Source organism: Macrotis lagotis, chromosome X, assembly GCF_037893015.1.
Source record: "Macrotis lagotis isolate mMagLag1 chromosome X, bilby.v1.9.chrom.fasta, whole genome shotgun sequence".
Classification (NCBI taxonomy): Eukaryota; Metazoa; Chordata; class Mammalia; order Peramelemorphia; family Peramelidae; genus Macrotis; species Macrotis lagotis.
Genome location: NC_133666.1, coordinates 542,216,610 through 542,243,772, shown reverse-complemented (window position 1 = coordinate 542,243,772; position 27,163 = coordinate 542,216,610). Strand labels below are relative to the sequence as shown.

General features: G+C 35.2%; 1 protein-coding gene across 3 annotated transcripts in view; it reads right to left on the bottom strand.

The window, feature by feature from the left end:
- Positions 1-1,055: 1,055 nt before the first annotated feature.
- DECR1 (2,4-dienoyl-CoA reductase 1) overlaps positions 1,056-27,163 on the bottom strand; it is a 275,997-nt gene continuing 249,889 nt past the window's right edge. Inside the window, exons 10-11 of one of the 3 annotated variants that reach the window (XM_074199932.1) lie at positions 7,211-7,284; positions 1,056-3,533 (exon numbers count right to left, since the gene is read on the bottom strand). In XM_074199932.1, the coding sequence (XP_074056033.1) occupies positions 3,515-3,533; positions 7,211-7,284 (93 nt within the window). In that variant the 3' untranslated portion in view covers positions 1,056-3,514. Of the gene's footprint in view, positions 3,534-5,856; positions 6,346-7,210; positions 7,285-26,722; positions 26,768-27,163 lie in introns of those variants that run through there. The other 2 variants (XM_074199930.1, XM_074199934.1) reach the window with 2 other exon arrangements.

The following is a 27,163-nucleotide window of genomic DNA, read 5'->3' as shown; positions in this document are numbered from 1 at the left end:
CTTAAGTCACATAATCTTATAGAGAACCATTCTCCACTTAATGAATTTTAAAGTACTGTTTTTAAAAGGTTAGAGCATATATATATATATATATATATATATATATATATATGTAAAGAGAAATAGTAGAAGGATGTATTGGAAATAGATGTATTCAGAATGAATTTACACATAAGCAAAAAATCTAGTAAACTATACAAGAGTGGCTTGGCACTATGTAAACATAACAGAAGGAAATAAATTCCTATCATCTATTTTGGAAACTAGTGTCTTATAAAAATAGATTACAACTATGGAATTTTTGATGTGATAACTTTAGAAGGAAAACTTAAAATCCAAACTGTCAGAAAGCTTATATAAAGAAAATTAGGGGAAATCCTTCCATAGGACTTGCTGGTCCATGGTAACTTCCTAAATCATCATCTGTTCCATGAAATTTATCTGGGAACTAGACTCTATATCTGTGCCTCCTAGTTCAAGACTTTATCCTACAACCCAGGAATGGTCCCTATTTCCACCAGTACCAATCAACTAGCTGCCCCAAATTGCCAATATGTGGAAGACTCTCAGGAATAATAATGACCCTCAAATCATCAATGCTGCTTCCAGTATTTGGATAGGAAATCAATCTCTTTCCAATGGTCAAAAAGGTGACATTGAGTACCATTTGCAGGTGTGACTTGATAAAGATTTCCCAAAGGAGATTAAGAAAGAATTGTCAAATAGGTAAGAGGAGCACCAGGAAAGAGTATTTCCATGTAAACAAAATTGTCCAACAAACTCACCTAACCAAAGTAACAAGGCACTCCAAGTCTTCTACCCAATTCTTAATCCAGTATTTTTTTGGCTCATCTCTGTAATAGTTTCCCTAATCCTTTAGCTAAAAGTTGTTGCTCCTCTCTACAATTTTCCTAGAGCACTCTATCTAGATGGGCATATTACTCCTATGGCATTTGATTTTGTATCATGCTTACTTATGTCATTTTTGTGCTCCCAGTTAGACTGCCACAATAATAATAATAATAATTATTATTATTATTATTATTATTATTATTCAGTTCTTTGAAATTTGCGAAGGGTCTTTATATATATATTAGCTCATTCTATCCTCAGAAGAGTCTCTGAGGTAGGAACTCTACAAAGTATCATGTCTATTTTTGGAAATGAGAACCCTGAGGCTCAGAGAGATTAAATGACTTGCCATGATAACTCATTTATGAAGTGTCAAAAGTAAGATTTGAATCCAGGTCATTTCAAGTTCTCTGTTAACCACTGTAACACGTTGGCAGACTCCTTGATTACAAAGACAACATTATTTTTTGTTGTTTCCAGCACCTAACTCAGAGACCATCCTTCTGAAAACATACAATAAATATTTGTTATATTGAAAGAGAAGGTAAAAAGGATTGGACATTCTAAATTTGAGGAAGTTTTGGAAATCTTGAAAATTTTTCTTTATTTAGAGCTTTCTTTAGAAACACCAACAAACAAGGAATATTTCTAGTGCAGGGAACTAAACCTCCTGATTATTCTTTTAAACCAAAAAGATGCTCCCTAGATGCTATGACAACTGCTAGGTTTTCTTATCTATTTTTCATGTGCCTGTCTTGTCTACCCCTATTAAATTCTAAATTCCTAAAGGGCTGGGCCTATTTCCATTGCAACTAACTAGAGAATAGAATAGACACTCATTAAATGTTGACTGATTGTACCACTGGCACTGGACAAATCCAAAACAAAAATAATTGGCAGCTGCAAAACAGAATTAAGAAAGTAGATTAAATGGGGGCTAGGATCCTTCTTCTATCAGTTCAGGAAATAAAAGAAAATCCCATCCTCCGAGGAGGGAAGAATCACCTTCCAAATGCCAGGGAGTATTCTGTTTCTCTTGTTATAGATAAAGAAAGAAAAGTTTTCATGCTTTCTTTTTCAGAATTATCTTACCATAGCCAGTAAGTGCTATATTGACCTGGTTAGAACTTGGCCAAATTTAGATGGAATAGTTGGATCTGAAAGTTGCTAAATATTTGATGTTTTTGTCTCTCAATTTCAAAGGCAGGCTCTTCACATGGAATCTTTCAGAGACCTTCCCAGGCTTCCTTGCAGCAGTCAATGTGACTCCTTCAGTGGGTTTTAGGTCCTTTGGAGAAATCTTGCCATTACTGAAGAGAGACAGGGGAAGCTGTGGTCAAGTATAATTAATTATCTTTAAAGAGAGCAGGAATGATATTTCTTCTATTTTTACATCTTGCACACTGAGGGAGATTAAAATTATTAATACTATGTAGTCTTATTTAAATAGTTATGTGCCCATTTATATTTTGAAATAGAAATGGTTCTGAACTTGGGATCAGGATGATCAGGATTCAAATCCTGTCTCTGACATCTGATAGTGGTTTCTTCATCTGTAAAATGGGGAGAACAATATCTATACTACTTACCTCACAAGGCTGCCAAATGTAAAGCACTTTGTAGAATTTAAAGTCCTGTGTTAAAATTAGCTGTCAATACTAGTACCCATTTACTTATTGGAAGAATTAAACAACTGTAATGGTGGGAATTTTAGTCTATTAATATGCCCCTGCCCACACAAAGTGAGAGACAGTTAACAGAGACATTGTTATTAATTTTAAAAAAATTTGTAAGAACTAATTCCTTTTTATTAAGTATGAATTTTTTTTTACAATTGAATTGGAAGGGAAGCTTTTTACTGATTAGCTAAAGATTAGCCATGCCTCTGAAGGCCTTTAAAAAATTTACTTAAAGGTCATACAAACTAGTAGACCCTTGATATAGTCCTAGGCAGGGAGTAGAGCATGACTCCTGTTCCTCTACCAGAAGGCAGCAACTTGACCGGGACCAGGTAGATTGTATGGAGAGAGAGAGAGAGACAGAGAGAGAGAGAGAGACAGAGAGAGACAGAGAGACAGAGAGACAGAGAGAGACAGAGAGAAAAGAAGATTTTGTCTTTACCTTCCCCACTGCCAGTCATGAGAGCTTGCAATGGAGCTACATGCTCAACAGACAACACCCTATTCAGCAGGATGGAAAGACAAACATTCCCCATAGAGACACGTGAACAAAGGGACATCATTCAAGGCAGCAAGCTGTTTAAAGGATCATGACTCAAAGTAACAGAGAACCAACTATTGATTCAAGAGAAAATTAGCCCTGGCAGTTGAGATCTGAACTTTGAAGAAGAGTAAACCTATGGAGCTCAACTGAGTGGTCTGCCTGGCAATCACTGTACCCATCTGAAAACATACAGGAGAAAGGGCTTCAAGGATGAGTAATATAGGAATCATGAATCTTCCCACATGCATTTCTTACATGGGTTACTTACAAGTGGGAGGCAGTTAGGTGGTTCAGTGGGGAGAGTGCCAGCCCTGAAGTCAGGAGGACCAGAGTTCAAATCCCAACTCAGACCCTTTCAGCTGTGTGACCTTGGGCAAATCACTTAATCCTGATTTCCTTGTATCGAGGGCCATGTCCAATTGTCCTGATTTATATCTGACTACTGGATCCAGATGATTCTGGAGGAGAAAGTGAGACTGATTACTTAGCACAGTAATACATCATAAATTTATTTCACATGCATGTCATGGTATCATGTCCTGGAAGTCATGGTTTTCCTCAAGAATGAGGAATAAGGGAGCGGCTAGGTGGCACAGTGGATAGAACACTAACCCTGGAGTCAGGAGGACCTGAGTTCAAATACGACCTCAGACACTTAATAATTACCTAGCTGTGTGGCCTTGGCAAGCCACTTAACCCCATTGCCTTGCAAAAACCTAAAAAATGAGGAATAAAAATCATCATCCTTACTAGGAGTACAGTCTAAATTTAGAACCACTCTTTCCACTGATGTTGCATGTATCAGTAGCATGGTGCCTCCCAGGTTTTTGATGGTGAGGTAACATTTTATAGGTATTCTTTTTTAATGAGCTATCTTTTTTCTTGAGCCAGGGCAAAGGACCATTCCCAAGCATTGCTTTCCCCATGTATTCATCAGTCCAGAAGGTCAGGGAAGTTCCCCTGATTATTCCCATTATATGTATATCATACATGATTTGAATTCTCTCTTCCCTATTATACCCCGCCTTAATTTCCACAGAAAATTCTGATGAGATGCCCAGTTCAGCTCTTCCAAGTGACAGAACTAGAGATGACATAAGTTTACATTTGAGGAAGGAACCATATTTGTGACTTCATTCCCAAAGGGAACTTCAGTGAAGAAATTCCCTCTACCAATGTAAGTCTGTTTGCTCTGCAATTTACTTAGCAGAATTACATTGAGGGCTTTTAATGGTTTTCCCAGGTTTATTCAATCAATAAGTAGGTATTTATTGAGCTCTTATTGCTTGCCAAACATTCTACAAGCACTCCAGGGGTACAAAAAAATACAACAACATTCCCTGTCTTCAAGGATCCCACTTTCTAATGGGGAGACAGCTATAATTGTATATATGATTCATGCAGGGTAGTTACAAAGTTGCTTTTGAGATGTGATTTGAAGGAAGCCAGGGATCCTAAGGGACAGAAGTGAAGAAAGAAAACCATCCAGGAAAGATAGTCAGTACAAATACAGAGAGAGGAGATGGACTATGATATATCAGGAATAGCAAGTAGGTCAAAGTGGCTGAGTCTGAGTCAGAGAATGGCCTTGATGCCTGGTCTTTCTGACTCCAAGGCCAGCTCGCTATTCATCATACCATAGTTTGCTTGTCTATGCATAGCACTAATGTTAGGAAATTTCAAACATCTAAGGATTCTACTTTAGGAGGTATTGTGAAAAGAACCCAGAACTTGGACTCAGAAGACATTGATCTTTATGCTGATTCAAAAACATATTTGAGCTCTGATTTAAATTATTGGTTCTAGTAGGGGCACCAGTCATTTTTGTATCAGAAAGTAGATGAATTTGATAGCATAGTCACTAGAAACAACTCTCACAAAATGGAAGTCATCATATTTAAAGTATTAATGAATTTTACTAAATACTAGTGATAATATAGGAATTTAGGATTTAGAATGAGAAAGCATTCCACCCCTTCATTTTACAGAAAAGGAAACTGAGGCAAGTTAAGAAACTTGCTGAATTAGCATAAAGATCAAAATCTTCCTACTCCAAGTCCTGGTTTCTTATCATACTACCTACTTTTCCTTCTGCAGCAAGATTCTCATTTGGCCTGAGAAATCACTCTTCTTCTTGTGGAATTTAGAATTATAGAAGTTTGTAGTGACACTGAACTGCACTAGCTGTCATTTCTCTCTATGTACTTTTATATTCAGGAGGGAACAAAGGATAAAAAGGGAATGTCAAACCTTCTTAGCAGACAAAGAAACAAAAATTGGAGTTCTCTTCATAAATCATTCAATGTAATAAGCTTTTATTAATCACCTAATCTGTCCAAAACTCTGTGGTACATACCAGAGATAAAAATAAGGAAAAGAATATGGAATTTTGCTAATTACTTCATTTTACAATATAAGGAAAGACTTCCTAATCATTACAAGCTTCCAAATCTTTACAAGCTATCCTAAAATGTAAATGGGGATCAAAGATTGGGTGATCACCTGTCAGGAATAGTGAACATTTGAAAGTTTGAATTATTTTACATATATAGATAAATATATATGTATATACATATATATTATGTACATAAATACACACCTATATATTATTATAATTATCTTAATCATTTGAAGATTTGATTGATTATTTCTAAGATACTTTTAACTTTAAATTATCTGATTACAGTGATTGATTTAACTAATGCAATTTGATCTATTTAGATTTTTCACTATACCAGCCTCAAAACTTTTTGATTCCACATTGCCAAAGAGAGGGAAAAATTTATTATAGGAAAAAGTTTGATAAAGTGGAGAGTCTTTAAAAGAGCACAAACAGGACAGTGAAGGCTTTGGGAACATTGTGCTATATTGATTTAAGAAATTGGGGATATTTAGGCTGAAGAAGAGAAGATTCAGGAGAAATATAAAAGTCATATTCAACTTTTTATAAGATTGTCCTTTAGAATAGGAAGCAGACTTACACAATTATCTGATTCTATTCATTGATGAAGGCCACAGGCTAGCAATTCCATATTCTCCATAAGAAATCTTCATTTAATCCAACACCAATAAAAGGTTATGGGCCACAATTCCAGGCTCTCTTTGGTTCTCAGAAAGCAAGTCACCTCTATACCCTTCATCCTCCCCTTTCTGAGGGATGGTGTTCATCTTGTTAATCTAAGCTTTTGATTCATATGGATATTAGTCCCATTGCTATTGATCTCACCTTCTTTGTCCTGATTTATATCTGACTATTGGATCCAGATGATTCTGGAGGAGAAAGTGAGACTGATTACTTAGCACAGATCCATCATAAATCCAATACACATTCATGTAATGGTATCATCTCCTGGAAGTCATGGTTTTCATGTTTTCTCTGCTTTCTTTTGTTCCCTGTTCTACATCAATGGACTTTAATCATGAGAATAACACAACAGAATTATGTATATATATATATATATATATATATATATATATATATATATATATATATATACATTCCTGGATTGATTATAGAGACCAACATCTATTACCATAGAAGGAAAAAAAGAATGCATTCAAATATATTAAATGAGTCCTGCACAGATTACCCATAAATGAATTCTTCTAGATGTCAATTTGCTTTAACTAGTCTATGGCCATATACCAAAACCAAAAATTCCCAGACAGGGTTCAAGTGCTTAGCATCAAAGCTCACTGTCAGTCATTAGCACCAAGAACTCTCATGAGTTATGATGCTTCAGTTTAGAAAGTCCTTCCAATACTGGAGTTATATATGAGCTTTTCCATTCATAATTTCCCAGAGGGAAAGTTAGGATGACATGTAAAGGAAGAGTCTTGAAGGAACAGTGGTAAATGAGTAGACATTATGTGATTGGTTCCAGATGGATAATGGGATGCTCTCTGATTGACTGCAGAGGTATCAAAGGCTTAGTCATTTTCTGCCAATTCCACATGGCTTCATTTATTGTCATTTATTTATGGTATCTGATAAAAGAATATGTTGTAAAGGGAAAAGTCTTAGAGTTTTCTTTCCTCCTAGACCATATGGCCTCAAGAAATGGGTTATTATTATCCTTGGTTTTCATATTTATTTTTTTTTTCCATTTTAGGTGAAGAGAAGGGAACTTCCTACCTTATGAGTTTGGCAGGTTCAGAGAGGAGCATGACATCATTGTATTTAGGAGTCTGATTTCCAGAATCAATAGCCTGAGGAACAAAGAGAGACCTTTACAAGTAACTTTCTGGATCCAGGTCAGTGAAAGCTAAGATAAGCCAAATATATATATGAAACTATTGGGACCAATGTTACATAGGAACTGACCTAAGTTGAGCCTATTCAGCCCAGGAGTCCAAGGGGGTATGAGGAGAAATGCCTTTAAGATGTTGGGGAAAAGTAATTTTGTTGCTATAATACTGAAATATATATCCTTTTATAAATAGATAAATATAAATACATATATTATAAATAAATAACATTTGGAGGTGACTAGTTGACAAAGTGGATAGAGATCCAGAACTGGCATGAGTTCAAATTTGGCCTCAGATACTAGTTGCATAATCCTGGGAAAGTCATTTGTCTTAGTTTGCATCAGTTTCCTCATCTGCAAAATGAGCTGGAGAAAACAGCAAACCACTTCATTATCTCTACCAATAAAATCCCAAATAGAGTCATGAAAAGGCAAACACAACTGAAGCAAATGAACAACAAAGTAACAAGTAATTGGCAGTGGACAGACTGAAAGGGGATACTACATGCTATACACATTTGGAATTTTTCAATATTGGGAGATATAATTTATCTGGGTCAGCTTACTCAAACTCATTTAGAAAAGTGGATATCCTCTTACTATTTTCTCAAGCAGATTTGAATGATCTCTTAAGGATTTTTATTTTTTATCTCACATTTTTCATATGAATATATTCTCCTTGATAGAAAAAAGAAAGATCAAAATAAATATTGAATAACTCTGCTTGATATCTATCATCTTCTAAAATCCAGAACCATAGTTCTTAATTTTTGTGCATCCATGAAAAGCAGCACCTAAAGGAGTCCTCATCTGTAAGGGTACCAATACCCCAAGGAGGAGAATATATAGACACAATGTTACTGTTAACAATACTGTTGTTCCCTAAAAAGAAATTCCTAATTGCCTGCTGATGTTATAACTACTGTGTTAAATTTTGTTGTTTCTGTCTGCTGAAGTCTGTCAACAAGCATTATCAAGTTTTTAATTTGAGCCAGAGACTATACTGAAGGACTCCAACTTTCAGTAGCCTCTAAATTGAACACCTTGAGACAAAGTCATGATTTCTGTCTCTGATTATGATCCCCAAAAATTCCTTTAAGTTACTTCCCTTAGTACTTCATATAGCTTCAGGAATTTTTTATCTATGCTCTCCTTTAGACTCTTATAGAATTGTCCTACCATTTTGCATTCATTTTCAGTTATCAGTTCATAATGAACTAGAATGTCTCTTATGAATTTGGAAATGATCAGGGTGGTAAGTTAAAAATATTCCATTTTTTTCAATGGAAACAATTGACTATATTTGCTGCTTGTTATATCGTTCATACTACAATGTCCTCCTCTCTACCCTTCCCTATCCAAGCTAAAGAAAGAACTTGCTAGTATTTACTTCCTATTGGGCTGAGACTACACTTCAATCTAGTAGGTTTTACACACCTAGCTGATTAAGGTTTTGGTCAAGAATTAAATTCTACCAATAGACTAAAACAAGGAGACCCAGAAGTTAGATAGGACCAAGAATTACGAAGGAAATCCTGATTAAACAGCAGAATTCTATCGGAAGGAAGAAAAAATGTGATTTCTGTAGATCCATGTGAGAAAATGTTGACTTATGCATATTAAAGATAGGTAAGCTTTAATAAGGTTTTAGTAAATATTTTTTGGCTGTAATTGAGAATTAGTGTGGTATAGTGAATAGAGTGGTGATTATACTGTGAAGAAAATTTGGGTTCAAATTACTTGACCGGGTTGGGACCCAGTTTCTTCATCTGTAAATGAAGGCAATGATGCCTACACTACCTATCTCACAGAATTGTTGTGAATTAATGTATACAAAGCTCTTTGTAAACCTTAAAGTGTTATGACAGTTTATTATTATTGATATTATCATTACATTTGGAATTTATTTATGAATGTAACCTATTCCCTCACAAACAAACCCTGATAATGCAAATTTGAATTCTAGATTGTTTATAATAGAGGAGAGAAGGGAATAAGGGAAGTACAAGATTGAAGTAATAAAAGATAGTTATAATTGGCTTCAGCTCCAGAGTTCAGGGTTATGAGGCTAACTGTATAAGAGAGGTAAAAATGATAAGTTTCAACTGACTCAGAGCTATAGGTCTTGAAATATTTAGAAAGCCACGAGAAGAACCCAATGGCTGAGAAAGTGATTCCCTGGGCAGGATGCAGAATTGATCCTCCAGGATGCATAGGGTCTGGACCAAAGGAACTCCCAGCATGCCTGCTTCATGCTCTTGTACATGTCCTTTTAAGACATGAGCTCATCAGGGAGTTCAGATTTAAATAGTAGTTCAAAATAGCAGCTTACCTGAGTGCCAAAAATATAGGCTATATCTACAACACAGTCTTTGCATCACTGATCTGGGTCTTCTAACATGGTGGTATCCATTACAGATTTGCAGAAATACATTATTCCTTTTTACATGATTGTTCCTCTCAAAGATTTTATAACCTCTTTATGGAACTATTTGATCCTTTTCAGCTTAAAAATAAATCAGCACCAAAAAAGGAGTTCAAGTAATATAATCTCAAAACACATTAAGAAATACTGTTCCCAGAGCAAGAGAAATGATAGCCCTGCTGTGGTCAGCTCTGGTCAGACCACATTGGGAGTATTGTGCCCATTTCTGGGACAGAACCCCTGAGGTTCCTTCCAACTACGAGTTTCTGATTCTAGAACTCTAAGAAGCATGATAAAAAGTCAAGTTGACCTCTGAATGCCTGAATGCATTTCAGTTTAAAGATTTTTTTGAAAGATAGGTGAGAATTGTTCACATAATTACCTGATTATGATGTAGTCCTTAAATTAAATAAAAGTAAATGTCTACATAAACATATACCTCTGTTTGCCAAAATTTCTTCATCTGAAAAACAGGAATAATAACAGCACTTTTCTTCCAGAGTTGTTTTGAGGGTTAAATGAGATAATAATTATAAAGTGCTTACTCAGTATGTTATATAAATGTTACTTATTATACAAAAGTATAGTATATTATATTATGATATTATACATCTATAGCAACTGGGTGACACATGATAGAGAACTGGACTTGAAGTCAAGAAATCTAAGTCCAAATTTAGGTTCTGACATTTACCAGTTGTGTGACCTTGGGCAAATCACATTAACCTCTATCTGCCCCAGTTTTCTCAACTATAAAAGGGATAAAAGCTATCAATTGGGTTATTATGAAAGGAAATGAATTATTATGAAGGGAAATGGTTACAAGCATGTTACAAACTACAATATAAGCACTAGATACTGTGAGAAATTATTATATGTCAAAAACAAGGCATTTTGCCCCCCCCCATTTTCACTTCTATCCAACTACTATCACAAAAGTCACACTGTACATATGTATAACTGATTGGTTAAGGATTTGCCTGAGAGTTAAAACATGACAATAGAATAGTCTAAGGAGACCAGAAGTTGGATAGGGCCAACCATGAGAGTAAATTCATGTTAAATGACAAAATTTGGTGGGAGGCAGAAATGGAAAAAAGTTGTGCTTCCAACAAACTCAGGTGAGGAAAATCCATGCATACATAAACATACACACACACACACACACAAACACACACACACACACACACACACACACATATATACATACTTATATGCATGTTATTTATTTGTTTGTTTGTTTATTTATTTATTTATGACAAGAAATGCTGAAGCAGTTACACTGATCCTGATAGTATAGTTTCACCTACTAAAATGTTTATTCTTTGTTGCGTTAGATCCCAAACTGAGGTTAGATGTAGGTTAAGTCTAGCAATTATGTTTTTCCGCGAATAACATTTCTCAATTAAAATCTTGCTTAGTGTATTGGGCCCAGAAGGGCCTAGGAGAATCAGACTGGACTGCATTTGGGAAATTGCTAAGTGCCTTCAGGCTATGCAACAGCCCATTTCTTTTACACTAATATTATTTTCCTGATAGTGTATGGCTGCAAACACAGAGCATCACAATTTATGAAAAATCAGTGATAACTGCTATTTATATATACTGTAAGATTTACAAAAGTCTTTATGCAGGTGTTCCAAAGTCCCAACACTGCTTGTTGGAGGAGGAAAATTAACAAGCATTTATCCCCACTGCTTGGTGGGAATAAGCAGGCTGTATACACTACTTTAATGAGAATGACTCATATCCTAGAAAACATGTAAAAGCCCTCTTCTAGGGGTGATGTATAACCACAATAGGAATGGGGCTGGCCACAGAACGTGAGGGAGAGACCATAGACGGAGAGCCTGAGGGAAACAGAGAAAGAATCAAAGAGAAGATTCTAGCATATTGGTATATTGTCTATAGAGAATTTGTAACAAAAATACAGACAAGAATGTCTCAGAATGAGAATGTATGGATCACCTGTAAGTATTCGTGCCAAAACAGGGAAGTAATTTACAAAAGTATTCATATATATACATATATATATATATATATATATATATATATATATATATATATATATCTTCCTGTTAGATGATCCATATATTTAGAAGTATTTTAGTTGGGAAATGTCAGAAAAAAACTTAGTTTTCCTTGAGGAAATCTGCCTTCACTCACTAGAACTATTAGCTAGGATTGGGTGAATGATGGGTGTGTGTGTGCATCTACACACATACATGCAAACATATATGCATATACATATAGTTATTTTTATTTTCATTTTTTCCTCTCATTAATCTAGGAATAAGGGAGATATTTTTAAAATCCCTTCTATTGAGGCAGTGAAATTTTTCAAGGAATTTCTTTCACATGACAGCTGCCAGGAAGACTTTAATCATTCAAACTGTTGCTGCAGCTCTTTACATTCTGCTCATATTTCTGCCTAATATTATTATAATTATATCACAAGGACTTTTGAATTGTTCTACTCCTTCCTTTAACAATTCTGGGAAAACATGGAAAAAAAGTTCAATTTAAATGCGTCTTCTTTGTTGACTCTGTTCATTCAAATTAAAATCTGACTAATTCTTTTGAGGTGTTTCCACGCTTCAGTTGGTGTGTCATCTCACATATATGAATATTCCTTCCAGTAGTGTAGATTACACAAGCCTTTCATGCCTCTTCATCATGAACTTCTTGCTTAATTCATGTCCTCCTGAAATCTCTACACAATGCCATTTGACATTCTGGAAGTCTTTGTCTGGATCTCCTAGCACTGGAGAAGCCTATTGATCATCCATTTGCTATCTTCATTCTAAATAAGCAGTAGACTTCTTTTCTAGTTATACCCTCCTCTAATGATCAATTAAGTAATATCCTTGTAGCTATGTGTTATTGTGGATAGAACACTGAGTCTGGAATCAGGAACTCCTGAGTTCAAATCCAGCCACAGATACTTTTTTGAACTCAAACAATATCTGTCTGCCTTAGTTTCCTAAAGTATAAAATGGAGATAATAGATAATGATAGCATCTACCTCCCAGAGTTTTTGTGAGGATCAAATGAGATAATATTTATAAAATGTTTAATATAAGTGCCTAATAGATACTTAATACATTTTCCTTTCCACATCTTCATATACCCATATTCAAACAAATATATTTATATATTAATGAAAATTCCTTATTTTAAATAAAAGGCCCCTGCCCTGACAGTCAACAGAATGGTAATATTTACCTTTGGAGTTTTTGTTGTTGTTAGTTGTGTACAACTCCACATTATCCCATGGACATTGTCTGTGAGGTGTTCTTGGCAAACATGCTAGAGATTGTCACCAATTCTTTCTCCAGTGTTTCCTGATTTACAGATGGGAAACTAAGATAAATAGGGTTGAAGTTATTTGTCAAAGTCATTGAGCTAATAAGTGTCTCAGAGCAGATTTGAACTCAGATTTTCCTGACTCCAGACCTGGTACCTTATCTAGCTGCCTCTCCATTTGGAGAACCTCTAATCAAAGCAAAAAATAAATAAATAGAGATTCAATAAGACATTAATACAACAAAATTTTACTAAGCACCTACTAGTATAGAACACTGTGCTTAGTATTAATTTTTCCTATTACATACCCGTAAATTTTATTTACAGCATACAAATCCATTGAAATAAAAATTACAGCTTGTTTTGCAGCAGATTTGAATTTGATATGAATGAATGGAGACTAAATTCAAGGATCATTAGAAACTGGATCTCAGGAGCACAGAATCTCAAGGTGAAAAGGACCTAGGACAACCTGTAACCAACCCAGACCTGAAAAAGAATCCCCTTCGTAATACATTGGACAAGGGGATTCATGTAGCCTTTTTGAACTATCATTAACTATCATTAAACTATTTGTTAGGGAGATTTTTTTTGTATCAAGCTTAACTTTTAAAACTACAACAATTACTCCAACACTCCTGGTTCTTCCCTCTGGGCCCAAGTTTAATTATTCTTCCTAGTAATAGACTTTAAAATACTAGAAGACCACTTTTTGTTTTGTTGTTATCATTGTTGTTTAGTCATTTTCAGTTGTGTCTAACTTGGTTAGTCCATTTGGAGTTTTCTTGGCAAAGATACTAGGTTTGCCATTTCCTTCTCCAGCTCATTTGACAGATAAGGAAACTGAGGCAAACTGGGTTAAGTGACTCGTCCAAGTGACATAATGAGTGTCTGAGACTGGATTTTAACTCAGATCTTCACAACTCCAGGCCTGGAGATCCATCCACTGTGTCACCTAGCTGCTTTCATGCCCCAATCTCTATCCCACTCCAATACTTGTCTTCTCCAAGCTCAAAATTCCTTTTTATTTCAACTAACCATATGACATTAATTTGAGGTCCTTCACTATCCTGGTTACACTCTTCTGGATGCTCTTGAGATGATGATGAGGTGAAAATGATGGTGATGATAATGGTGTTGATGATGACAATGATGATGGTGGAGATGAAGATGGCAGAGATTTAAGATTTGAAAAGCTTTTAAGTATCTTTGATTCTTGATCCTTATAACAACCTTGTAGGTGCTATAAAAATAAGGAAACTAAAACTCAGAAATGTTAAGTGACTTTCTTGGAGTAACACAGCTAGAATAAGTCAAAGGATGGATTTGAACTCAGTTCTTTCTGACTCCTTGCTAAGCACCCAGGCCAAATGCTCTAAAATGGCATTTCCAGAATAGACCACAATACTTCTGATGTGGTCTAATGAGGGTAGAGAACAGAAGCACTGACTCTCTCCTCAGTTATTCCAATTATTGTCCAGATTATGCAAGGAGAGCATTTTTTGTTTTCATATGTCTTGTTGATTTTAGTTAGATTCTAAAACAAGGCTGTGAAGTCTCTCATTGACTTTTCTGTATTCTCAGGGATAAAAATGATTCTTTTTTAACTTTGCCTGAGATGACAGCATCAATTCTTACATTTATGTTTCTGTAGAACACAAATTAAAGGTTAAGATGTCAGGTTGGCTCCTATTCTCTTAGATTACTAAAATAAAAATAATATGTCACTCTCAGAGTGAATTTGCTGAGCATGTGAGTTACCACTGTTGTGATGTTAGAAACTTCTCTGTCTTTGAAATTACTTGATGGAGAAACTTCTGAGGGATACCAAGAGATTGAGCAAATTATTTTCAATATACCAAGTAGAAAGAAAATTTCAGAATCACAAAATTACTTTAAAATTCTAAGAGACCTGAGGGAGAATCTAATCCAAATCTTTCATTTTCCATCTGCCTCTTGGGATCCCTAACTCAATTTAATGCTCAGGTCAAGAACTACTTCATATGTGAAGCCTTTCCTAATGTCTTGTTATTGGTTACTTTCATCCTTCTTTCATAAAAATAATTTGTATTTACTTTGCATATTTGTACAGTCACTTGTCTGTGAACATGCAGCTTTCTCACATTAGAATATGATGTTTTGGAGGACAGAAACAATTTTTGTTTTTAATTTTTGCATCCCCCTTTACTTAAGTACCTGCATAGTACTTTGGTTTGATTTTTTGTGACAAAATTATGAATTAAGTCAAACAAAAGATTTTTTAATGATAAATTCAAGAGCCCTTGGAGAGGCAGAACCCAAACAGCATTTGGGGAAGCAATTCATATGGAGAAAGGACAAGCCATTGCTAGCAACTACCAACCAAACTATCACACCTGGGACAGGCAATCTAGCCTAGCTGAAAGATCATGGCACACAGATGGAAGGATAAGGAGCAGAAAGTGCCAGACAAATCAAACTACTACCTTATCCACAATCCCCTCTCAAACCTTTATTGAGACCCTCCAAGACTCTGAAACAAAGAGTCTTGCAAATAATAATGCTTTCAGTCCAATACCCACAGCCACAAACCTGAGCAAGCCCTGTAGAGATATAACCTGGCAATTGCTCCTGTAGATGTTATAGTCATTGCTATTGAAGACAAAGGGGGAAAAAACTCTCATCATCAATATCCTTGGCACTGACAAATGATTTATCATCTGAACCTCTCCTCACTCCAGGTGAAATGGTTTTAAAGAAGAGGCATTATCATCTGCTTTTCTGCTACATCCTAAGGATCATGGGAGCTTTCCAACTGAAACCTTCCATATATATTGTCTCCTCCATTAGAATGGGAGCTCCTTGAGAGAACGTTCTATCTTAGTTTCTATTTTTATCCCCAGTGCTTAGCACATGAGCACTTAATAATTTTTTTCATTCTGAACAAAAGAGAGATTAAATGAGTCAGCCACCTTCATACAGCTAGCAGGAACATAGAACTAGAGCTGAAATGGACCTTGAATTCATTATCTTTATTTAATAGATGGGGAACTGAAATCAGAGAGGTGACATGACCTGTCCAACAGAGGTACTCAGTGGCAAAGCCTGGAACTGAACTCAGGTCACAGGAGTGCACATACAGTAGTACAAATTCAAGGCTTTTTCTACTGTGATCTGGTACCAAATTTTCCTTCCTAGAAATTAAGTGATGACTCAAGGCTTTGTCTATACACTCAAAACACATTTGACTGAATTGAATAGCTATTGAATCTTTATTAGCTGGTTATGTGACAGAAATGACATTCTGAATAACCTGAGGCAGGGATGGGATGCAACAATATCTTTGAAAGAACTTAGTTTAGGGGCAGCTAGGTGGCACAGTGGATAAAGCACTGGCCTTGAAGTAAGCAGTACCTGGGTTCAAATCCAGTCCCAGACACTTAGTAATTACCTAGCTGTGTGGCCTTGGGCAAGCCACTTAACCCCATTTGCCTTGCAAAAACCTAAAAAAAACAAGAACTTAGTTCATTTTTAAATGGGAAATGAATCTCTTAATAATAATGGTAAGTTTCCCCAGGATACCAAGAAGTCAAGTTAAATCATTTAATTCATATACTACATGGATTAAACAAGAAGCATGTATTGACTTGCTGTGATGTTGGTAAAAGTTAGTCGGGTTATCAAGGTGGCAACAGGAACTCTTTGCTTCAGGTACCATTTTTTTACCTTTCTCATACCATAGTGTGATTGCATTTGACTCCCATGTCTTTTTCTTCCTGAGAAATAGACCTTCTTCTTTTGAAATGTTAGAAATATGAGTAGATCCCTCTTGAGTAATCATGTGCATTATCATATAAGAAAAATATATTTTCAGGGTGATTCTATACATAGGCTATCTTTTAGGAGTTGGGTTTTGAATTTAGTCTTAGTAAAGATTTATGAACAACTTAGTCTAAATACTAAATTAAATTTTTTTGCTTTTTTTATTTAAAGTTTTTTGAGTTCAAAATTCTATTCTTTCCTCCCCTTTCTCACCTTCCCTCCTCTCTAAGAAGGAAACAATCAAATATAGGTTTTATATATACACAATTATGTAAAATTTTATAAGATTTATAAAATGTGTAAAGTATTTCCATATTAGACATTTTGTGCAGGAAAACAAGAATAAAAAATAAAATGAAAGGAAGTGAAAAATAGGATGTTTCAGTCTCCATTTAACCAATTCCAGTTCTTTCTCTGGAGATAGGTAGTATGCTTCATCATAAGTCCTTTAGAATTGTCTTGGTTCATTGTATTGCTAAGAATAGCTAAATCATTCACAGTTCTTCATCAAACAATATTATTATTACTGGATTCAAGGTTCTCTGATTCATTTCCCTATGTATCAGTTTATGTTAGTCTTTCCAGGTTTTTCTGAAATCCTCCTGCTTGTAATTTCTTAAGGTTAGCTTGCATTTTTAATGCTTACCATTTGCCATACTTGTTAAGATACTGCTGAACCAGGAAAACTTTAGTGCATTGATTATCGAATGCTATCTCTTCCTGTAAGATATAGCTTGGATGAATGGTTTTTTAATCAATATCAGAGAATAAGTAAAGCTTACCACTGTTCTATGACCACTTTTGTTCTGGAAGGTGATGGTGTATTATGTAAACATTCAGACAAATAAGACAATTCCCCTGAATCTTGAACTCTGTGTGATCTAGTAACAAAAGAGCAGTGATCTCAGTAGGATCAATGCATCACTTGATTTCTTTTCCTTATGTGCCCCAAGTAGAAGTACAAAAGACTGTGAGTTAAAGAAAGTACATGATTGCCTTTAAAATTCTACAGAGCCCATTGTTTTAGTTAAATGCTTCTTTGCTGGGAATACCTTTGCAATAGGTATTTTTTGTCCTTGTTTAAAGCAGTAGCCAAAAACTACTGGAGACTTAGGTGTTAGTCCCTACCCAGTTACTTAGAATAAGCCTCTGAGTATCGTTATACTCTTGTTTCAGACATAAACACTCTAGATTTGGAATTGAGATTTCTGATTTTCTAATCATAGTTCTCACACTAAAAGATGTTAGGCAAGTAAGCTCTCCGAACATCAGTTTCCTCAGTAAAATAGGGTTAATAATAACTTTCACTAACTACCTCACCAGATTAACACCACCACCACCACCACCAATAATAATAGTATATTATTTATATTAAGGTTTGCAAAGTGCTTTACATTTACGTCTCATTACAATCCTATAAGGTAGATATTATGATTAACCCATTGTATTGAGGAAGCAACTGAAGTAGAGATGTTAAGAGATTTGCCAAAGGAGACAAAAACTGGTAAGTGTCTAAGACAGACTTTTAACTCTGGCCTACTGATTCCAAGTCTGGAGTTCTGGCCATTACATCATCTAGCTAACATTATGAAAAGAGAATTTTGCAAACGTTGAAATGCTATATAAAAGTAGATTAGTAGCAGCAATAGCAATACCAGACTATGATTTCATCCATGTAAATAACTTCCCAGTTTGAAAACTCCTATTACTGATATAAATTGAAACACCTAATACTCATAATCTTTAATAATTTTTTGAAGCCTTAAGTGGTTAGGTGACTTGCCCAGAGACACACAAACTATATGTATCAGAAGTAAAATTTTAACCCAAGTTTTCTTGACTTCAAGTCTGAACTTTTATTCACTATATCAAGTTGCCTTTCCACATTTCCATAAATGAAACATTTTTATATATTTTGCATATTCATCTTTAACTCTGTTGTGACTTCGATTTAAAGTCCTGAGGGCTGGGATTATTTCATTTTTGTATTTATATCTCTGGTCCTTTGTATAGTGTCTATTTGATATTTAATAAATGCTTTTTTTAGTAATTCATTGATCTCTATCTATGAACAAAAATGATAAAATTGAAGTCTAGGGCATCAATATCACTTTTTTGTCAAAGTCATGTTATGTTGTATGTTCCTGGGCCCATGAACCTGAGGAAGACAATTTACACATCAATTACTGGGATGAATGTGTTATTAAACATTTACAATACATATCACTTATGTATTCATATAATAATAATTACATCAGGTTTTAAATCATCTATGCAATGATTAAAACTTCTGCTCTTGTGATGAAAAGAACTATTCATTTATTTAAATAGAGGGATTCTATTAGATCAAATTGGGTCAAATTCAGAGATTAGAATTCAAATAGACTAGAATGTGCTCCAGTTCATACTGGTTGTGCTGCCTGATCCTTGGGTTTTGCCATAGAAGGCCCAAAGAAAATACTAATAATTGGTTAAACTTTTCAGATAGTATCTATAATCTATAGCTTGGTGGCACAGTAGACAGGGTTCTGCTCTTGGAGTCACAAAGACCTGAGTTATATTCCAATCTCAGGCACTTAACTTGCTATGTGAACAAATCATTTATCCTCAGTTTGCCTCAGTATTCTCAACTGTATAATGGAGATTATAATAATAATAATAGTAAACACCTTCTAATGTTGTTATAAAAATAAAATGAGATATTTGTAAAGCACTTTGCAAATGTTAATGAGCTATATAAATTGCAGGCATTATAATAATAAATATTTATATTCTTTAACAGAGAATTCAAACCTAGAGGAGCTTTGTTTGACAGTTCATTGGCCACTATCATCTTAGACACACAGAAGTCAAGTAAATCACTTACGTCACACAATCTTAAATAGACCTTCATTCATATGCCTGAAAATAACTGTCTAACTCCACCCATCTATTTTAGGGCTAATATCTCATGTAAATTTTATAAGGTATCTGGCAGAGGAGTGTCTGTTTTAGTGTTTAATTACCTGGCTTAGGACTTCGTGGTTAGTCTGTCCTCAGATGTCAGAATGAAACCATCCAGATTTTGCTCATCTAGGCCCCAACCTAATTCTATGAATCTGGTATGCAAAGGGGAGAAAACAAATCTTATATGGAAATATTGTCTTGTAAGCCTGCCAATATTCAGAAAGTCTTCAGTCTAAACTTGTGTTTGCTTTGCATTCCTCTGTTTGATCCTCCTGTTGTACATCTATTTTGATAGTGACCTGGTAGTGTTTACCTGTCTCTGTCTCTGACCCTCAGAACGTGGGCACCACGCCTCAGAACTGCCTTCTCACTTTGGAAGTCCCTTGATGCCCTGGTGCTAGGAATACTGAGGAAGACCTGGATGGTGCCACTGGATCAAAGAGAGTGAGAGGGGATTGATGTGAAAGAAGACCAGGAAGGCATGAAGGAACCAAACTAGAGAGGACTTTAAAAGTCAAACACAAATACGTGATCCTGGACATGATAGGTTATATTGAATGGGGAACACAGGAATTGATATGTGTTTTAAGACCTGTGTCTTAGGAAGATCAACTTGACAACTAAGTAGAAACTGACTTTTAGTGAAGAGAAATTTGAGGCAGTAAAAACCATTAACAGACTACTGAAATAGTTTAGTCATGTATGGGACAAGGGCTTAGATAAGGGTGGTAGCAAAATAAGAACAGAGTATAAGAGTTATCAGAGAGAGATGATATCTTTATAAGTAGAAACAAAAGGACTTGACAAGTGATTGGATATGAAGGAGAGAGGGAGGAGCTAAAAATGGCATTTAATGGCTAGCAAGCTTGGTAACCAGGAGGATGGTGGAACCCTCAATAGTAAAAAATTAAGAAGGGAGATGAAATAATGAATTTAGATTTAGACATGTTGAGTTGAAGATGTATCCAGAACATCCAAATAGATAAATCCACTAGGCAGTTGGAGAAGCAAATCAAGAGATTCGGAAAGAGGTCAGGGCTAGGTGATTAGATCTAAGAATCAATATCATATAAATGATCTATAAATCCCCAGAACCTCATGAGATCACGGAGTGAAATAGCATAGAGGAATAAAAGGAGAGGGTTCAGGACACAGCCTTTGAGTATCACCCATAATTAATGGGCATGACCTGATTAAAGATTCAGCAAAGAAGACAGAAAAGAGATGTCAGACAGACAGGAAGAGAAATAGGAGAGAACAGTGTCAGGAAAACCTAGGGAGAATAGACACAGTGAATGAGTGTCACAGTTAAAATGAGAAATTAAGAATTTCTTTATCCAGTTTCACTTCTCCATAGTCTATTCAGGCATTTAGCTCCAGGCTCTTGATTCTTCTAACACACAGAAAAAAAACAACTTTAGCACAGCTAATTTCTGCAGTAGTCCTTGCCCAAATTAAATGAGCAATATCCATTATAATACATTAACACATTTATTAATTATAGTGAACTTATTTAGTTAGCCAGTCAAGGATTGTTCCCAAAATCCATGTCTGATTTTGTTTGTGAATATGGAGAGGATGTTATTCACAGTCACAGAATCTTAGACACTGCTAAATCTCTGTCTGTCGCATTAATCTCAAAAGGAACTTTGAGTCCAAGATATGCCTAAAAGAATTCACATAAGAAGTTATCATGCCAAAAATTGGAAATTGAGGGGATGCCTATTGGTTGGGGAATGACTAAACAAATTGTGGTATATGAATGTGATGGAATACTATTATTCTATAATGAAGGATGGAACTTCAGAAAAATCTGGAAAGACTTACATGAACTGATACTGAGTGAAATGAAAAGAACCAGAAGAATATTATACACACCAACAACCTTGGGTGGACTTATTCTTTTCAGCATTAAATTAATAAAAGACATTTCTAAAATACTTTTGATATCCATATACAGAGAAGAAACTGTGGAATTTAAAAGCAGACTAAAATTTACTATTTTAAATTTTTAAAAGTTGTCTTATGAATTATGTAGTTTTTTCTTTCTAATGTTTTTTCTTCTGTTTGGATATGATTCTTCTCCTACTACATGGTTAATATGTTTCTGTGCTGAGCATAATTACAAATGTAGAGCCTATATTAAATTGCTTTCTGTCAGGAGAAGAAGGAGGGAAGAAGAGAGAAAAATGTAAAACTCAAAACCTTGCAAAAAAAGAGTGCTGAAAACTCTGGTATACATTGTTGAAAAGACAAATAAATAAAAGTATTAATTTAGAAAAGAGCATATCATGTCAGATTTCCTCATATCCATACATCATGTCTTTAATTTTTCCTTGGGACAGCTAGGTGGTACAATAAATTGACTGCCAGGCCTGGAATCAGGAAGACTCATATTAATGAGTTTAGATCTGACCTCAGACATGTCACTTTACCCTATTTGCCTCCATTTCTTCATCTGTTAAATGAGGTGGAGAAGGAAATGGCAAACTATTCCAGTATCTCTGGAAGAAAATTCTAAATGGGGTCACAAAGAGTCAGAAAAGGCTGAAAATGACTGAACAAAACATATTTCTCTCAGATCATTTCCATTAATATTAATGTAATAATTATGCTGGATATTTATGTAGTGCCTTAAGGCTGACAAAGAGCTTTACTTATATCATCTCTTTCGATCCTCCCAACAACCTTGTAAGGTAAATTATACTATTTGTAGGAATTGTAGAAAAAATAAGACACAGAAATGTTTAAGGGTCACTTTGCTCAGGGTCACAATTGTTCAGGGTCACTTCAGTCATTACAACCTGAAGGTTTAAATCTTGATCTGCTTGACTCCATATTCTCAAATATTCAAATCTTAATGAGTGAGTCTAAACATAAATGGAAATGCTTCAACTTTGTTAAACTTCAGAGATCTAACCTTTAAGTATTATTGACTTCCTTTTTTAATGAGACCAGACCACAAAAAGAAATGCTTTGAGCTATCTAGCAGTTCCTAATGTTATAAGACATCATATTATGTCCTAATATGCCCCCCCCAACTAATTGTGGGTAATGTTTCAATCCAATGGTTTAAAAAGTGGTGCATCCGACAAAAAATGTTGCAAGAGACTGACAAAATCTTATACTTCATTACATAAAAAGCCCTCAAAACTCAGTAATTGACGGGGGTGGGGGGTGGGGGGGGGAGCACTGTCTCTGAACCATCAATGCAGTCCAACCATTTAAAAAGCTAACCCAAAGCTGGCAATGAGGCAATATGAGGGAAGCATTTAAGAGCCAGGAAGTAATCTATCTACTATATTTGGCACTGGTCAAACATAAGGCAGGGCTCTGAATCCAGACTCTGCAGCTCAAGGAGGGATATAGCAAGATTGAAGAGAGTTCTGAGAAGAGCAACAATAAAGAGAATTAAAAAGAGAGATAGAATTGAAAGCAGGCCCTAAATGAAAGGCTTAAAGAAGTCAAGTTTTTTTGTCTTGAGAAAAGAGGTGACTTAATAACTATTTTTCAAGGATGATTATAAAGAGAATGCTAACCAGCTGTTTTCCATCTGTTTCCACTAATGGAAATGCATTTAAATGATACCATAGAAACTTAGATAAAGGGGAAGAAGACGTCCTTTTCTGACATCAAGGACAAATGAAAACAGAGACAAATTATCAATCGAGTCTTCTTAAGATCTCTAAGGCAATCATCTATTCTGGAGAGTTTAGATTTTAGTCTTGGCTAGAGAAAGGGGAGTAAAGTTAACTTCCATTTCAGCTGATAATTGTAATTGTAGTGCTTTGAATTGTTTTAAAGAAACAGGTGATCTAAATTGAGAACTGTATTAATATTTTTTTCTGACACCTAATCTAGTTCTTGGATGCCTTAAAAATGTTTTGCTGAATTCTTTTAAATTTGCAAAACCTTTTTACTTACAACTCTGTGAGGCAGGGCCCATTCTTAATCTGGTTTTACAGAGGCACTGTGAAGTTGACTTCAGAAACAGGAATCAAAAGCAGGTCTTCTGATTCCAAGCCCCAAGCTCTCTCTGCCCTCTACCCCACTGCCTCTAAATCATGAGATGATGAAGAAACATGCACACTGCTCTGGAAAGAAGAGTGAAGTAAAAATAAACTCTTGTTCAAACAAATATAGGTTGAGCAAACACATTGACTGCCTCTCTGGTGCTCAGAGTAGCAGGCCCACTCTTGGGAAAGGGGGAACCACAGCCACACCCACTCTCCATATGTGCTTCATCAGAAATTGGGCAGTTATCACAGGGAATAAACATTTAACACTAGAGAAAGGACTATTAAGTCCTTAGTAGTTCAGTTTCAACCTAAGTACATAAAGACTTTTCTGAAATGCTGCTTCAGCTTGGAACCTTCCTGGACCTGATGGTCTGATCTCAAATACCTGAGAGAAGATGAATTCTTTGATTCAGTCTTATCAACACCTCTTCTAATTCTGTCCCTCTGTCTCTGAAGACTACACTGTGTCATATTTTGGCTCTTTTAATTGCATCATAGACCTAGAGATGGCATGAACCTCAGAGGCTGTTTATATATCTACACCTTCATTTTATAGATGTGGTAGCTGAGAACCAGTCAGGTTCAAGAATTTGCCAAGGTGAGAAAAAGACGGCATTTAAATTCAAGTCCTCTCACTCAGGGGTCATTATTTGTTCTTCTGTGACGCCTTCAAAATATACTTCGTTGATCTTTATTTTAAAAATACCTTACATTTATATGTCTGCTTTACAACTTTATTTTTTCTTTTAAAAAGATGTAATTTTTGTCTTAATATCATCTCCATTTCCCACTTTATTCCTCCCTTTCACCCTCTCAGAGTTCTTCCCTATAATTTAAAAAAAGTAGAAAAAAATTCAGAAATATTAACCAATATATTAACCAAGGTCAACACTATAAGTAATGTTCCTTACTCATTATCTCTTATCCCTACAAAGGAGGGAGCTGCATTCTCAGAAGTCATCTTTCAAGTATAAATTCAAAATATATCCCCAATACATTCTCATACTTGTCCTAGAAACAATTTGCAAATAGATTCAGATAGATTGTTTTTCTGTTGTTTAGTCATGTCCAATGAGATACCATGAGTTTGTTCTTGGAATATTCTTGGCAAAGACATTGGAAGAGCTTCTCTAGTCTCCCCCCCCCATTTTATAAAGAACTGAGGCAAATAGGGTTAAGTGACTTGCCCAAGGTCACACAACTAGTAAGTGTGTGAGGCCTGATTTGAACTCAAATCTTCTTGATTCCAGGGCTCATGCCCTATCCACTGTACCACCTAGCAGCCATAGATAGAATGAAAATTGTTTTCTAAATTTTCAATGTGAGGAAATTGAGGTTCAGAAAAAGAAAGTGACTTGTAAGATAATGCAGTGAATTCATAAGGAGTATTGGACTTTAGGTCAGAGTGTGGAATTCCAACTCTAATACTTATTTTTGCAAGATTTTCTTCACTATTCTTAACCTTAGTTGCCTTATCTGTAGAATGAGATAGTTGGACTAGATGACTAGTTCTCTCAGCTCCAAATCTATGATCCAGTGCTCTTGAGGTCAAAAACCTTGTAAATCAATGTTAAGGATGCTTGTTAAGTCATATATTCTGAGGGGCGGCTAGGTGGTACAATGGATAGAGCACTGGCCCTGGAGTCAGGAATACCTGGGTTCAAATCCGGTCTCAGACACTTAATTACCTAGCTGTGTGGCCTCAGGCAAGCCACTTAACCCCATTTGCCTTGCAAAAACCTTAAAAAATATATTCTGGTTCCTAGTTCAAGTCTATAGATAAACTATCCCTCAGAGCAAACCCTTATTTCCTTCCATTTCTGCAGGCTCCTTCTTATACCATTAAGAAGATATGGTGAAAGATTCCTAAGACACATTCTGGAAAAGAAAGACGGAAAAATAATGTACTTTAACTTCCTACAAACTGAAGCATTATAATTGGTTCTGCAGGAGCAAGTATGACTCTGAATTGGTGGATATTGCTGATCATGAGTTACACAGAACATCTGTGTAAGTAAATGATGGATATAGAGCCATAGAGTCTTAGGAGAGAGATGCAGATGGCTCCTTGGATTCTTTAAGGGAGATACATGGAGAAAGAAGCAGTTGATATATGAGAAAACAGATTCTCGCTTGTCCCTGATTTCTAGCTTATCTCCCTAGAGACTGCTAACATAGTCCTCCTTGAGTAAGACCAATCTCTCTCTCTGCCTCTGTCTTTCTGTCTTTCTGTGTCTTTGTCTCTGTCTCTCTCTCAGGTTGAGATATCTCATTCTAAGATGAAGAGATCATTCGTTCTTGCTTATTTTCTGGTATACTATAAATTTTAGAACTTTAATTTCCATATTCTATTTGGATAAATAGATCTATTTACCCAATAATGAATATGCTATTTGTGACCGTCTTTTGTATATCCATTGTTTGGTGAGGAGTTAAACTGGCAATTTTAAGCTACCTTCCATTTTATAAGTAATCAGAGAAGTGACTTTTCTTCTGAACCTCTAAATGTCACAGTCCTAGATGAGAAAATTTGAGCTGGGAGCAAAGCTGTGTAATTTATTTTGAAACCCATCTTGGAGACTGAAAAAACAAAAAGGTCCAAACTTGAAATACTCCAAGATATTTCTCTCATCGTCAATAACCCTCCATCCCTACCTAATATTCTTTTTGTACTGTTTCTCTCTAATCTAAAGCACAAAGCTTATGTTTCAGAAAGTATCTATCAATTCCATCTACAAGTGACATCTGTGCATTTAGATATCCTATGTACATATACATCTTATATGACTACAATACATATCTTTTACATATACTTTTCTTAAATGTAACTTTATCTATTGTTTCCTTACCTTTTCACATAAGTTCAGAAAATTCATGGTTTACAAAGAGAGTTTTTTTCTGTAAATTGTAGTTATTCATTTTCCATTCATTTCTTGGAACTGCTTCTAATTACAATGAAGAAAATAATGAAGCAAGGTCATTTCTCAGTATAAACATTCCAGTCTTTCAGTTTTGTATGTTGGATAAATGGAGGCAAATGGAGATAATAAAAAATGGAAATTTAAAATGTTCAATCTACATTTAATTCCAGTATCAAGAGAATTTAAGGAATAAATCAGATATAAACTATATTTTATTAAAAATTTTAAAAGACCAAAGATTTTTTATTGTCATTATTACATAAGAGAAGATGCATAAGAACCTCCCAAAATAGTTTTTGGCTAAGACAAGTAGTTAAAGCCACAAAAGAGACCTTAGATAGATTCTGTTTGCTAAAGTTTTTCAGGAGTTAAGGGAGGAAAAATTGAATTCACTAGAAATTTGACAGGATAATCTTATTT